The sequence below is a fragment of the Dipodomys ordii genome, unplaced genomic scaffold, assembly GCF_000151885.1.
Source record: "Dipodomys ordii isolate 6190 unplaced genomic scaffold, Dord_2.0 Scaffold22, whole genome shotgun sequence".
In the NCBI taxonomy this organism is placed as follows: domain Eukaryota; kingdom Metazoa; phylum Chordata; class Mammalia; order Rodentia; family Heteromyidae; genus Dipodomys; species Dipodomys ordii.
In genome coordinates, this window is record NW_012267238.1 from 6431110 (window position 1) to 6446786 (window position 15677).

At 41.0% G+C, this 15677-nt stretch overlaps 1 protein-coding gene across 1 annotated transcript in view; it reads left to right on the forward strand.

Moving 5' to 3' along the window:
- The window catches only part of Aqp11 (aquaporin 11), a 13505-nt gene extending 4400 nt beyond the window's left edge, over positions 1-9105 (forward strand). Inside the window, exons 2-3 of the mRNA XM_013014019.1 lie at positions 6233-6349; positions 8780-9105. Coding sequence (XP_012869473.1) covers positions 6233-6349; positions 8780-8859 — 197 coding nt within the window. The 3' untranslated portion in view covers positions 8860-9105. The remainder of the gene's footprint in view (positions 1-6232; positions 6350-8779) is intronic.
- Positions 9106-15677: the final 6572 nt, after the last annotated feature.

Sequence of the window (15677 nt, forward strand, 5' to 3'; positions counted from 1 at the left end):
CAAGGCGAGCGCTCTACCACTTGAGCTACAGCGCCACTTCCAGTTTTCTGGTGGTTTATTGGAGATAGGAGTCTCATGGTCTCTCCTGCCCGGGCTGGCTTTGAACCGCTATCCTCAGATCTCAGCCTCCTGAGTAGCTAGGATTACAGGCGTGAGCCACCAGCCCCCAGCAAGACTGTTCTTTTTATATAATGTCTGTTCCTCTATAATAAACTTTGAACAGAGAGACCAAGTTTGTTGAATTCATCATAACATTTTGTGTGTGTGTGCCAGTCTTGAGGCTTGAACTCAGGGGCCTAGGTGTTGTCCCTGAGATTTTTTGCTCCAGGCTACTACTTGAGCCACAGCTCTACTTCTGGCTCTTTGATGGTTAACTAGAGATAAGAATTTCACATACTTTCCTGGCTCCGTTGGCTTTGAACTTTGATCCTCATATCTCAGCCTCCCAAGTAGCTAGAATTACAGACGTGAGCCACCACCACCCAGCTAATTCACCACAATGTAAAACCAAGATTTAGCGTATGTCACTCGGTATAAAGGGTAAGAATTTTTCAAATAAGTGAGAGCAGAAATTTGTTCACCTAAAAGAAACTGCACAGAACAGTGAAATATGTCTCAGTAATCCATATTTTATGCCCAAAGGCTTCCAACAAAAGTCTAAGAAATTGCCTTAAAACTATAGTATTTTTACTTCATTACTCCATTCAGGACTATTTAGTATTCTAAGCAATGTAGTTAAGATTATCTGTCAATAGAGAAAGGAACTAAGTCCTTTCTGTGTGTCCTGTTAAGGCTATTACCAATACAAATCAAACTCAGCTACAAAAGGATGCAAACTTTTGTTTGCAGTATCCCAGTATATGAGGAAGAGGCCAGGTTTGAAGCTAGGCAGTGCTGTTAGGCTAGATACTTAATTTGGGTTTCAATTTCTTCATCTTTAAAAGGGAGAATAATACTATATGATAAGAACTTGAGGAATAGTATTTCAAGTTCTTAGCATAGTTCCTGGTATGTAAAAATTGCTGGGGAAATGTTCTTTCACTACTAATTTCCCATAGGCCTCCAGTATAACTTGATCCTTTTTACACAGTTGACAATTTTGTTCACAACTTTTTTTGAGATTAAGTTCAGGAAAATTAAGTTAGTAATTTCTATATAGAAATAAATGTATCCACAAATAAATTTTGTGTTTTTTTTAATATAAACTCCTAGGTATTCCCCATAACCTGGAGAATAGTCTAATGTCAGTCTTTCAGGTCTGTAAGAAGAATTGGAGCCTAAAAACAGCTAGCTAGCTTCCTTGGTAAATTAGCCAGTCAGCAATGAAAAGTGGTGTTTGGAGATGGAGGGAAAGGTGCAACGTAGGGCAAACAGCTTGTCATTAAAGGTGTTAGTTCTGGACAATGATGCTTCAACAGCTTCATGTCTCATCATGTTTGCTTTGATTACATCCTTACTGGGTAACTGCTGATGGGTAGTTGGCTTTCCAGGGGGCTCTTACCAGGAAACCCAAAGAGAGAAGACAGATAGACACTGATTCCAGGTAGGAAACTAAGTTAATAAACGGACCTGCTGCCTGCAGAGCCTCAAGTGATTTTAACTAATGTCCTACTGTCAAGAGAATTTGACTGCCTGTAGGACTACTGAGAAATGTTAGTGCACAGAATTGTGGTCATTCCATTAAGATCATGCTGTCCTCAAGATCAGCCAACCAGATCTCCCCAGTGATACGTCACCTCTTCTTCAATATGCACTGTTATGTCCCTTAAAATGTCAAGCAATAGCATCTTGTTTATCCTGGATCCTTCTCCCTCAAGTACTAGGGATGGGCTTCTTGCTTGCTGGGCTAGTGCTGTGCAACTTGAGCCTTGCCTCATGTCTGGCATTTGGTGCCACTTGTCCTTGGGATGTCTAGGTTCTCTGTGGCCTCTGTTCCTCCAACAGCCTAGGCCAGCTTACTTCTATGATTAGGGTACTGTTCTAAGACAGCAAAAATAGTTCACGTTGATGGGCTCATTGGTTAGAGTTAAGTGTCATTCTTGTTTTTTAGATTGCAGTGTTACTTCTGAATTTTGCCCACACACACACTGCAAAGTCAATCCCTACTCAAGAGATGGAGAATAAACTCCATACTTCTTTGTTGTGCCGGTGCTGGGGCTTGAATTCAGGGCCTAGGTGCTGCCCATGAGCTTTATTGCTCAAGACTAGCATTTTTTATCACTTGAGCCATAGCTCCATTTCTGGCTTCTTGGTGGTTTGAAGGAGTCTCATGGACTTTCCTGCTAGGCAGGCTTTGAACCACAATCCTCAGATCTCAGCCTCTGGAGTATGGAGGATTATAGGCAGGAGCCACTGGTGCCCTGCTCAACTCTTTATCTTTGGTAGTAGTTCCCTCCAAGTCTCAGTAAGAACTGCTATGGGGATTAGAAGATAAAGGAACTGACAGATGGAATTGAGACTGATGCCATACAAAAGAATGTCTTCGTATAGCCAAGTCTATAGTATTGAGTGCGGGCTCAGTCCATTTCTATTGGTAAATGCTTTAAAAAAAATAGATGACATATTATAAAGATCTGTGAGTCTTCCTGCCCATGGTGTCTAGTATATAGGAACTGAATATTGTTGGAATTGGATCTAAATGACCAGCAGCCACTCAAACAATTCCACTGATTCTGTTTAGCTTAGTGTGTAACACCATCACTCAATCCAGCTTCATTATTCTTAAGTCTGTCCAGTGGGAAATCTCATCAGTAAAAGTTTAGGACTTAGTTTCACTTTACTGTATATTGTTAAAACAACTAACTTGCTGTAGTAGTATGTCCTTATAAAACTTTTGAAAAGCTGGGCACTGGTGGCTCACGCCTGTACTCCTAGCTACTCAGGAGGCTGAGATCTGAGGATAGCGGTTCAAAGCCAGCCTGGGCAGGAGAGACCATGAGACTCCTATCTCCAATAAACCACCAGAAAACCGGAAGTGGCGCTGTAGCTCAAATGGTAGAGCGCTCGCCTTGAGCTGAAGAGCTGAGGGACAGCGCCCAGGCCCAGAGTTCAAGCCCCATGACGGACAAAAAAAAAAAAAAACTTTTGAAGATTTTAGGATCTACCTTGGTAGTGAGTGAAAACACATGTATGCACTGAACCTTGGAAGAAGTTGGAAGTTCTTGTTGGAAAAACTACTAGAAATGTCATAGGGTTACCTAAAGAGTGTATTCTGAAAACTAATTATTATTAATTTTGGTATTTGTGATACTTCCCACATTGCTCATTTTGTTTAGGATTGCTTTGGTTACTCTTGAGTCTTTTGTACTCCATATGAATTTTAGGATTAAGTTTTCAATTTCTGTTAAAAAATAGCACTGGAGTGGGTGTCAGTGGCTCATGACTATAATCCTTGCTACTCAGGAGGCTGAGATCTGAGGATCACAGTTCAGAGCCAGTGTATGCAGAAAAGTCTATGAGATTCTTATCTCCAGTTAACCAGCAAACAACCAAAAGTGGAGTTGTGGCTTAGGAATAGAGGACCAGCCTTGGGTGAAAAAGCCAAGCAAAAACACAAGAGCCTGAGTACAATGCCCAGTACTGGCACAGACACAAAAAATTAGCACTGGCCAGGTGCTGGTGGCTCATATCTGTAATCCTACTCAGGAGGCTGAGATGTAAGGAATGCAGTTCAAAACCAGCCTGGGCAGGAAAGTCCGTGAGCCTTTTTATCTCCAATTAACCACCAGAAAAACTGGAAGTGGTGCTGTAGCTCAAGTGGTAGAGTACTAGCTTTGAGCAGAAGAGCTCGGGGACAGTGCCCAGGCCTCTAGTTCAAGCCCCATGACTGAAAAAAAAAAACTGAGGTAAGAGATGGGATTGGAGAAATGGGAGAGAATAATAATGACAGGGGTGACATTGATCAAGATACATTGTGTCCATAAACTGCTTTGCTGAATGGCAACTCCTTTGTACAACTACTTAAAGATAATAAAAAATAATTTTTTAAAAAGCTGTGATATACTCTGTTTTCTCTTCAGATCATATAAATCTTTTGCCTTTTACTAAAATGCTGTGAGTAAAAATATGGCTCAAGTGGTAATGCACCAGCTGTAAGCAAACAGAGTAAGAGGTCCTGAACTCTACCCCAGCCCTAGCATAAAACAAAACAGAAGGAATTTAATTCTTTAAAACATATAAAACATATGGAAGGACCTCCCATATTCATGGATTGAAAAGGTCAATATTGTGGAAATGATTACACAGATTCTTTTCAATCTCCATCAAAATTCCAGTGCTAATTTTTTTTTTTTGGTTGGGTGGGCTTCAAACCATGATCCTCAGATCTCAGCCTCCTGAGTAGCTAGGATTACAGGCGTGAGCCACAAGCACCCAGCTATATTTTCTTAATTTTGCATGATATGCATTGAATTTTGATTGCATTCTCTCCCCCTTCTCTTCATTGTTTTGTTGCTAGGTAATTAGAGATAAGTCTCTCCATTTGTCATTTGTTAGCCCAGGCTGGCTCTGAACCTCAATCCTCAGATAGTGAGTAACTAGGATTGTAGGCATGAGCAACCAACACTGGGTCTTAGTGTGTCATCTTTGATTTCTTGTTTTTAGAGTTGAGAATGTTCTTATAAGGCTTATGCCCAGGTTAAAAAATTTTTTCAAGGTATGTAATCAGTATTCCTCATTTCTTCTTTCTTAGATTATTATTGATGTTTACAAAAGCTACTGATTTTTAGCTGACTGAAGTGGCTTATATTTGTCAACCTAGATACCTGGGAGTCTGAGATTGGGAAGATCAAGGTTCCAGGTTGGCCTGGGAAATTAGTTTCAAGACCCCATATCAACAGAAATACACACCTGCCTTTCCAGCTATAGAAAATAGGGGATTAGGAAGTTCAATGTGCATGTTGGCCTGGGAAAAAGTGAGATCCTATCTAAAACAAATAACCAGAATACGTAGAACACTAGTAGCTCATGACTGTAATTCTAGCTATTAAGGGCTGATATCTGAAGATCATGATTGGAAGCCAGTTCAGGTACAAAAGTCCTCAAGACTCAATCTCCAATTAACCAGCAAAAAAGCTGGACTGGGGGCTAGGAAGGTGGCTCAGTGGTAGAGTGCTTGCCTTGCATGCATGAGGCCCTGGGTTCAATTCCTCAGCACCACATAAGCAAAAAGAAAAAAGCCGGAAGTGGTGCTATGGCTCAAGTGGTAGAACGCTAGCCTTGAGCTGAAGAGCTGAGGGACAGCGCCCAAGCCCAGAGTTCAGGCCCCACGACGGGACCTCCCCCCCTCCCCGAAAAAAAAAAGCTGGACTGCAGGTGTGGTAGACTACAGGTGTGGCTCAAATGGTTGTGTGCCAGCAATGCCCACCCCCCCTCAAAAAAAAAGAAAACCCAGTGCAAAAAGAGCTGTAGCAATGGCTAAAGCAGCAGCCTACATAGCAAGAAACAGATTTTTATTTATTTATTTGTGGGTCATGGGGCTTGAACTCTGAGCCTGGGCTCTGTCCCTCAGCTCTTCAGTTCAAGGTGAGCGCTCTACCACTTGAGCCATAGTGCCACTTCCAGTTTTCTGGTGGTTTATTGGAGATAAGAGTCTCATAGACTTTTGGCCAGGCTGGCTTTGAACTGTGATCCTAGATCTCAGCCTCCTGAGTAGCTAGGATTACAGGCGTGAGCCACCAGCGCCTGGTTAAGTTGAATTTTTTTTTTAAGTTGATTTTTCAACACTGATCTTCTATTCTGTTACTGTGTTGGAAATGTTTGTCAGATCTAAGAGAGGGGTGTGTATGTGTGTGTGTGATTTCTTTAGGGTCTTTTAAATATTAGATTATATTGTCTTCAAGCAGGAATTGGACTTTTCTCTATTTGTAACCTTTATTTTGTCTTATTGCTCTGGTTAAAATTCATGTATTATATTGAATAATTGGAGAGTGTGGACATCTTGTCTCATCCCTGATTTTAGAGGAAACACATAATCACGTCATAGAGATCTACCATTCACAGTAATTTCTTAAGGACTCTGCCAACAAGTTAACATGGAACGAGGATAATGCCTTGGATAGTCTCATTTACTTTTTGTTTTCAATACTGTCAGGTGACCCCCCAAAGGAAGATTACAGAATAAGAATACCTCAATATTTCAAATAAAAGTTGTACTTAATAACCTATTCATTTCTGGTTACAAGGAAATGTAAGATGAATTATTTGGAATTACTCTGTTTAAAATGTGTTGCAGGAGGAAGTTTAACTGGAGCTCTATATAATCCAGCTTTGGCACTTTCCCTTCATTTCATGTGTTTTGATGAAGCTTTCCATCAATTTTTTGTAGTATATTGCCTGGCTCCTTCTTTAGGTAAGCATATTTTTAATTCAATTAATTTCAATACTGAAAGAGTATTATTTTATTTTTTATTTATTTTTTTGTCGGTTGTGGGGTTTGAACTCTGGGCTTGGGTGCTAACCCTGTACTCTTCAGGTCAAGGTGAGCGCTCTACCGCTTGAGCCACAGCACCACTTCCAGTTTTCTAGTGGTTTATTCGAGATAAGAGTCTTTCCTGCCTGGGCTGGCTTTGAACTGTGATCCTCAGATCTCAGCCTCCTTAGTAGCTAGGATTACAGGCGTGAGCCACCGGTACCCAGCTGAGTGTATTATTTTAAAATAGGAAATGGACTGTTACTGTAACATGACAATTTCCATAGCTAGAATAGGCACAAAAAAGAAGGAAAAGGTCATTTGTGTAGTATTCTTTAAATCTACTTTTATCCGTACTTGGAGTATAGTGTTTGTTCAGTAAAGGGAGAGGAGGTCCTGTGTTCATCCTCAGTTAAAATATGTATGTTTTTGCTAAAGATCAGATACATAACTCTTCTACAAGAGCTGAGACATGGTTTAGTGGTAAAAATCTTGTCTAGTATGCCTAAAGCCCTGGTTTAATATCCAGTACCACTAAAAAAACTATCAATATAATCCCTCTAGAAAGAGTGGTCAAGTAACAACAAAAAGTCATACATTAGCTATAATCACATTAGTAGTCTAACTCCTATCTGGAACAAGAGAGTGCCTGATCCTGTTATTTCACCGCCCTTCTGTATAGTTAGCAGTTTCTGTTAACTAGTTATTGCTTACTTTGTATAGAAAGAACACCGGCACCACGACTGACTTGCCACCACATTTTATTCCTTTCAGTCATCTTCTTTCCCACTATTGCACTATCAATTATGCTCAATAATAAAGGATATCAGAAAAACCTATAATTTAAAAGGCTAATAATAGTTTTCATTTTTTGTTTTTGCTGGTCATAAGGCCTGAACTCTGGGCCTAGGCACTGTCCCTCAGCTCTTCAGCTCAAGGCTAGCACTCTGCCACTTGAGCCACAGCACCATTTCCAGCTTTGTCTGCTTATCCAGGGCCTCATGCATGCAAGGCAAGCACTCTACCACTGAGCCACCCTCCTAGCCCCAATCTGGGCTGTCCCCCCACACACACCGCAATCTTACAGACTCCAAATGTCTTGCAAGAATGTCTTTATAGAAAAATGTCCTCTACTTTTGAATTTTAAGTTAAAGGAAGCTGTTTAAAAGGCTGGGAAGATCTACTGGCCAAAAACTATAGCAAACTTTACAATGAAAATTACCACCACTGTCTTACTTGAAACCAACAATTATTAAGATTTACAATATTTATTGTGTTCCCAGAACAATCTGAATGGGCCCATGATGTAAAAGAATTGCTTCAGGTGCTGGGAAGGTGGCTCAGTGGTAGAGCGCTTGCCTTGCATGCATGAGACCCTGGATTCAATTCCTTAGCACCACATAAGCAAAAAAAAAAAAAAAAAAAGCTGGAAGTGGTGCTATGGCTCAAGTGGTAGAGCGCTAGCCTTGAGCTTAAGAGCTGAGGGACAGTGCCCAGGCCCAGACAGAGTTCAGGCCCCATGAACGGGCCTCCTTCCCCCCCAAAAAAAGAATTGCTTCATCCACTAGTGAAAGACTAACCAGGTACAAGGTATTGTATTAGACTCCTAGCACCTCAAAAATAAAAACAAAAAAGCAAAGGTCCCTTCACCATATACAGAGGGTGTCACCATGTTAATGAAGAGCATTAAGACCCAAGTCCAGTCTTGTTCAACAAGTCAGTCAGAGTCAGTCATTAAAGCCATTAATCTTTTGATCCTTTGAATTCATTATTCAGGTCTTACTGGCTTTACCAAGTACATACTGTTTTTAAGAATTCATGGTTGAATAAAAATGTGAGAACAGTAATAATAATAATATTGTTTGGCTAATTCTGGGGCTTGAACTCAGGGCCTGGGCACTGTCCCCGAGCTTCTTTTGGTCAAGGCTAGCACTCTACCACTTGAGCCAATGCCACTTCCAGTCTTTTCTGTTTATATGGCACTGAGGAATTGAACCCAGGACTTCCACACATGCTAGACAAGCACTCTACCACTGAGCCACATTCCCAGCCCAGTGATCTTGATTTATTGTAGTCTTAATACTACTCTTACTTGGGGCTGGGAAGTTGGCTCAGTGGTAGAGCGCTTGCCGTGCATGCCTGAGGCCCTGGGTTCGATTCCTCAGCACCACATAAGAAAAAAGCCAGAAGTGGCGCTGTGGCTCAAGTGGTAGAGCGCTAGTCTTGAGCTAAAGAGCTGAGGGACAGCACCCAAGCCCAGAGTTCAGGCCCCACGACCGGACCCCCCCCCCCAAAAAAAATACTACTCTTACTTTAGTGATTATAACTTTTCTTAAGATGGTTTTCATTTTACTGTTTTTTATCTTTCAGGTATACTGTTGATGATTTCGATGTTCAACTTTTTCCTCCCATGGCTGCATAACAGTGGTACAGCTAACAAAAAGGAGTAACCATTCCAAGAGCCTCAAACTAAGTTACAGGACAATCAAACTGGAGATGATAAAGATTTTATCACCTCAGATTCTATACACTGGCTGCACTGGACTCATCAATGTTTCAACTTCCTTTGAGGAAGCAGTCTTATTAAAGTCTTTTATCACTGGGACTTAAAAAAATACTATGAAAATGAGGTACCCTGTATTTCTCAGTTAAGACTTGGTTGTTTTAAGTGATGTATTAAATGCTGCTAGAAAAGACTGTTCATTAAACTTCATGTAAATCTCAAGTGATTATTGAAAACTTAGACAAGAAACAAATGACTGCAGGCTGAAAAGGAAAGGGAACATGATAGGAGGACTGAAGAAACTGTATCAGGTGTCACCTGAAGGAGCAAGATTTTTAACCAAAGAACATCAGTCTCACTTACAGAACTGGAGAGCAGGTGCTACTCAGTCACTACCTCAGTGATACCATCACTAGTATTGTCTTTCAATAGGAAAGTTGCTTTTGGAAATAGATTATATATCCACTCAACAGGTTTCCCTTAATTTTAAATGTACTCTAGTATCAGCAAAACATTTTTTCTAAACAATCTCCTTAGCTTCAGCCAAGTTGTATTACTTAATAGGATAAAACATAGGAAGTCAACATTTAGGGTTTTCAAATCCTCATTTGAATCTAACAGCTACTTTGAAGTAGGTAGAACTAATGTATTTTTAATCTCCATTGTACAGATAAGGAGGCTAAGTATAGAGGAGTTTTTAGTTTGCTGCTCTGCCCAATGTCACAAAGAGCCAAAAAACATCATTAGACTTCTATTTCAACTCAGTGTAATGATCAGGGATTTTGTCTCTACCTTAAATACTCCATACTTTAAAAAATTGTGACTGGCTAAATGCAGGCTGTGATGTGTCCTAGTAGGCCTGCTGATGTGTCCTAGTAGGCTTGCATAGTATCTAAAAGAAAAAGGCAATTATCAAGTCTTTTTTTTTTTTTTACACAAATTCCAGTTGTAAATTCCCTAGGTCTGAATTCTGCCACGGCACAAACATAAAATAATGGGTGTTCACTTTAAATGGTCCCTTTCAAACATGTGGCTGAGTTTCACAGACTATTTTATGTAACAGAGAACTAGTTTTTTATTCCTGTCACCAGAATGAGGACATCATAGCTTAAGCAAACTGGGTATTACTTTATGAAAATCACAATCTGTCAGGTTGTGACTTTGTAGCATCTGATAATACTATGGTCCTCAGGCAGTGACCCTTCTCCCTCCCACACCTCATACTACCAGGCCTGGTAGAACAGGTTTTGTGTCATGGTGCTTCCCCTCCTCTGTTAAAAACAGATATTCGGGTACTTGTTGCAATTATGTACAGTACAGTCCTCTCAAATTCCTACCCACCTTTAAGATCTCAATTACTGCCCAGAACTGGTAGCTCACACCTGTAATTCTAGCTATTTAGGAGGCTGAGACCTAGATCTTGGTTTGAAGCCAGTGAAGAAAAGCCTACAAGACTCCATTTTCCATTAACTAGCAAAAAGCTGAGCTAGAGATGTGGCTTAAGTGGTATAGCATCAGCCACAAGTAAGCAGGCCAATAGTTCTTGTTTCACTTTTTTTTTTTTTTTTTTTTTTCAGTAGTAGGGCTTGAACTCAAGGCCTGGGCACTGTACCTGAGCTTTTGTGCTCAAGGTAAGAGTTCTACCACTTTGAGCCACAGCTCCACTTCTGGTTTTCTGGTGGTTAGTTGGAGAGAAGAGTCTCACAAACTTTCCTGCCTGGGCTGCCTCTGAACTGCAATCCTCAGATCTCAGCCTCCTGAGTAGCTAGGATAACAAGCATGATCTGCCAGCACTGGCTTCAATCTCACTTTTTTTTTTAATTTTTATTTTTTTATTTTTTTTGTGAAGATACTGTACAGAGGGGTTACAATTACATGGGCAGGATATAATGCGTACATTTCTTACCAAGCATTGCAGCCTCCTCCTTTGGTTTACCCTTCACATCCCTTCCCAGCCTCCCCCCTCCCCCCCAATCCCAATCCTTCTCCTTCCGCCCCTTCCCCCCCCCCCCCCCCCGACGTTGTAAAGCTCGTTTTGGACATGACAACTTGTACATTGTTGCAACAGGTCCACCTGTATCTTTAAACAACTGGTTTTTCCCCATCTCCTCAAGTTATGCTGACATCAAATATAGTGAAAGCAGGGGTTATACTGTGGGGGAGGGACATACAAAGCAACAGAGATAATCTTATAAATACATTAGAAACACATGCATGAAAGAAAAAAACATTAAAATACATATCTGAGGGTTCATTTTCCTGACATCACATTATCTGACCTTTTCCGCTTGACTCATAGATATACTAGATATTGCAAATAAGGGAAACCATGGTTCAATCTCACTTTTTGCAACACTACTCTACTCCTGTTTTGTTTCTTGGCAATTAGTGCTCAGAAAATGATTCAATGTCTTGGCCTCTGAGTTTGTAGCATCTCTCCACTGATAAATCTTTTACTTCTTTTTTTGCCATCCTGGGAATTGAACCTGGGCCACATGAATGATAGGTAAAGTACTCTACCATTTGAGCCATATACTCCCAGTTCTTTCACTCATGTGTGTGTGTGCATGTGCGCCAGCCCTGGGAACACTTGAATGCAGGGCCTAAGTGCTGTCCCTGAGCTTTTGTGCTCAAGGCACAGCTCAATTTTCGGCTTTTTGGTAGTTAATTGGAATTAAGTCAGGGACTTTCTTGTCCAAGCTGGCTTTGGATCCTGAGATTTCAGCTTCCTAAGTTGGTGGAATTATAAGTGTAAGTCACTGGCACCTGGCCACATTTTCTTTTAGACACGGTCTTGCTAACTTTTGCTGTGGCTGGCCTTGAATCTTTCAAGTGATTAGCAATGTACTATCACATCCAGATGGTAATTTTTTCTATCCTGCCTGAACTAAAATTTAGCTATGAGCCTATTACTACCAATAATCAGTATGAGCTCAAACTCATTACTCTTTAAACTCTTTTTTCTCTTCAGCTTCCTCTTCCCTTGTTCTCTATCTTCAATGATCCTCTGATCCACAGGCTATCTTGTCCACTGCAGAGGTCCACATTTTCACTCCTCCCAAGTACTTTCTTCTTCCTAAGCACCTCATTTTACTTGGCCAGTCATTGGCACAGACCTGCCTGCTTCCACCCCAACTCTCTCCTCCATCTCTTCAGCATACTCATGGAACTTACTTTTTTTTTTTTTTTTTGAAGGGGGCAGGGTCAGTCATGGGGCTTGAACTCTCCTCCTGGGTGTTGTCCCTGAGCTCTTCAGCTCAAGTGGAGCACTCTACCACCAGAGTCACAGCGCCACTTCCCGTTTTCTGGTAGTTTATTGGAGATAAGAGTCTTGTGGACTACTTTTCTGCTGGCTTTGAACCATGATCCTCAGATCTCAGGCCTCCTGAGTAGCTAGGATTACAGGCGTGAGCCACCGGTTCCTGGCTACCACACCTTTATTAAATGCAACTGTCTGCTTACTGTACTCATGCAACAAAACACTCAGCCTTAAACATTTGAAGTTGCAGTATCAGATAACTGCATTTTTTTAAAGACATCATCCAAGTATTCTTTACATCACTTTACAGAATCTGGATGAGGCAATGCCTTTCCACTATAGAAGTAGGGATAGAAGGGATAGATATCCTGTCTCTATAACTAAGGCACAGAGTGCCAAGCAGAGCTTTGAATTCCAAGTTTGATAAAAGACATGGAGACAGTAAAAAAAAAAAATCAGTCTAACAGCAGCATGGGAATTCTAACATCTGTGTAACAACTCCCAGTCCTTTAACTTATTCTCTGAGCCTGGTATATAACTTAACGATTTTTGGGGGGAGGGGGCAATGCCATATTCCAATCCAGGGCCTTATCCATGCTGGGTTAAGTGCTCCACCAGTAAGCTACATCCCCAGTTCTCTAATGACTGTTACCTCTTCAGCTAGCCAGTTTTGATTAATTCCCAATCCAGAATTTGGACAGACACAAAGCTATATGTTTATGAAAAGTGCTCCAGTATGTACATTCCCCATACCATCACTATGAGCACTATATGCTACATAGGCCTAGCCTACTCAAGGGGAATGGAAGGGAAGAGAGCAGTGAATGCATCTTTACATGTTATTAGCTATCTACAACTATTATTGATAGGCCTGCCTGACTCTCATCCCTCCTTTACTCACTACTGTATGCCTAGAATCTAGACACTCTAGTGCAATTGATTTTTTTATCATGTAAAGTAGAGGCTTGTGGTGAAGACTTACAGTCCTTAGGAAAATAAATTGCAGTTTATTTTTATTTTAAAAGCTGAATAAAGTTTTGTTTTTTTTTCTTGGGTCCGGTCGGTCGTGGGGTCTGAACTCTGGGCCTGGGCGCTGTCTCTCAGCTCTTCAGCTCAAGGCTAGCGCTCTTCCACTTGAGCCACAGCACCACTTCCCGCTTTTTTTCTTTTTGCTTATATGGTGCTGAGGAGTCGAACCCAGGGCCTCAGGCATACAAGGCAAGTGCTCTACCATTGAGCCACCTCTCCAGCCCCTTTGTTTTTTTCTTGGTCATGGGGCTTGAACTAATGGACTGGACACTATTCCTGAGCTTCTTTTGCTCAAGGCTAGCATTCCATCACTTGAGCCACGGCGACACTTCCAGCTTTTTGTGGTTAACTGGAGGTAAGATTCTCACAGACTTTCATGCCTGGACTGGCTTTGAACCATGATTCTCAGATCTCAGCCTCCCAAGAAGCTAGGATTACAGGTATGAGTCACCAGTTTGAGGCCTCAAACTCCCAATCTTCTTGCCTCAGTTTCCCAAGTGTTGGGATTTCATCATGCATATCATCATGCCAAGTTTCCCTATCTTCAGGAATTTAAAAATAAAAAATTCTGATCACATTCACTCTTCTCAGAGTATTTTCTACTTCTCATTTAGGATTAAAAGTCCTCCAAATTAGTTATTGCTTTTACTTATGTATATATAAAACAGAATAAGACAGTAAGGTAAAGATGTCCCAGCTCCTTCATTAGGGATGGCAATGATTCTGGCAACTTAATTACTATACATTGGTTGCAGAAGATGGTTGCAAGATATGGATTCACACATTCTAGAAATACTGTAAAAATAAATTTTGTATGAGAATTACCTATATAGTAATAAACCTATTGGAATCCTAAGTCAAATTCCAAATTGTACATGAACAACCACTAGTCACACCTGCCGTCTAACAAAGGGTTATATATTATGATCATCTGCATAATCTCTCATATTTACTAATACCAAAGAACAGCCTAACGGAACCTCAAAACAAGCTTTTGAATAGTACAGACATCTGACAAGCTGATCTGAGGAAGAAGGGAAATCCAAGGGGATCCTATTTTCATTAACAGAACCTAGAACAACCACTAACCTCTTTATGGATTTATGTCAGTACTGGGATTTGAATTCAGGGCATGGGCACTGTCCCTTTTCACTCAAAGCTGGTGATACACCACTTGAACCACAACTCCACTACAAGCTTTTTGGTGGTTAGTTGGAGCTAAGAGGCTCATGACTTTCCTGCCAAGGCTAGTTTTGAACCAAGATCCTCAGATCTCAGCCTCCTGAATAGCTAGGATTATTAGGCATGACCACCAGTACCTGGTGTAAGAATACTACAGATGGCTCACATTTGCAGGAAGGACAAAATGTCTATGCTTTTTAAAGTTTCGCTACATCAAAAAACACACAAGCAAAAATTCCAGCAACACTAAAATTAAGCTCAAATAGAATTAATAAATGTTGGCCTGCTGATAATTATGAATTATATCTTTACTACTCTCATCTTTCTTCTCAAAGCTATTGATGTAACTCAGCTACAGGTTACAATTAGAACTTTGTCAGTGAGACAGGTCAGTGATGGAAATTAAGATCACAGTTCCAGGCCAACGTGGGCGAAAAAAACAAACATTAGTGAAACTTTCATCTTAAACCTAGCATGGTAATGTGCACCTGTAATCCCATCAATATGGAGGAATAAGTAGGGGGAACAGACACAGTAGGTACCATACTAACCTGAACAAAACAGTAAGACACTATGTACAGTATTTCTTGCTTCACCAAGTCACAAATTATCCATTTATCTAGACAACCTCTCAAATGGAATATCTAAAATCAGCCCATCAGAAAATCATGACCCTGGGCTGAGAATGTGGCTTAGTGGTAGAGTGCTTGCCTAGCATGCATGAAGCCCTGGGTTCGATTCCTTAGTACCACATAAACAGAAAAATCTGGAAGTCGTGCTGTTGCTCATACAGTGTTAGCTTTGAACAAAAGCAGCTCAGGGACAGTGCCCAGGCCCTGAGTTCAAGCCTCAGGACTGGCAAAAAAAAAAAAAAGAAGAAGAAAATCCCAATCCTTTATTGAAAAATTGTAATTTCCTAGGATAAAATTTTGAATGCTGGTGCCTCTTGTACTGTTGAATGAAATGTTAACATTAAAATCCCTGCAGCCAAAAATTTGCTTCCTTTCAGCCAGAAAGTAGTTGATACTGTACGTACGGTGTTTTGGAGCACAGGCTCAAAACCACTAAGTAATATCAATGAAACCTCAAGCAAGGGGCTGGGAAGGTGGCTCAGTGGTAGAGCACTTGCCTTGCATGCCTGAGGCCCTGGGTTCAATTCCTTAGCACCACATACGCAAAAAGAAAGTGGTGCTGTGGCTTAAGTTGTAGAGTGCTAGCCTTGAGCTGAAGAGCTTAGGGACAGCGCCCAGGCCCAGAGTTCAGGCCCCACGACTGCACCCAAAAAAAAAAATTAA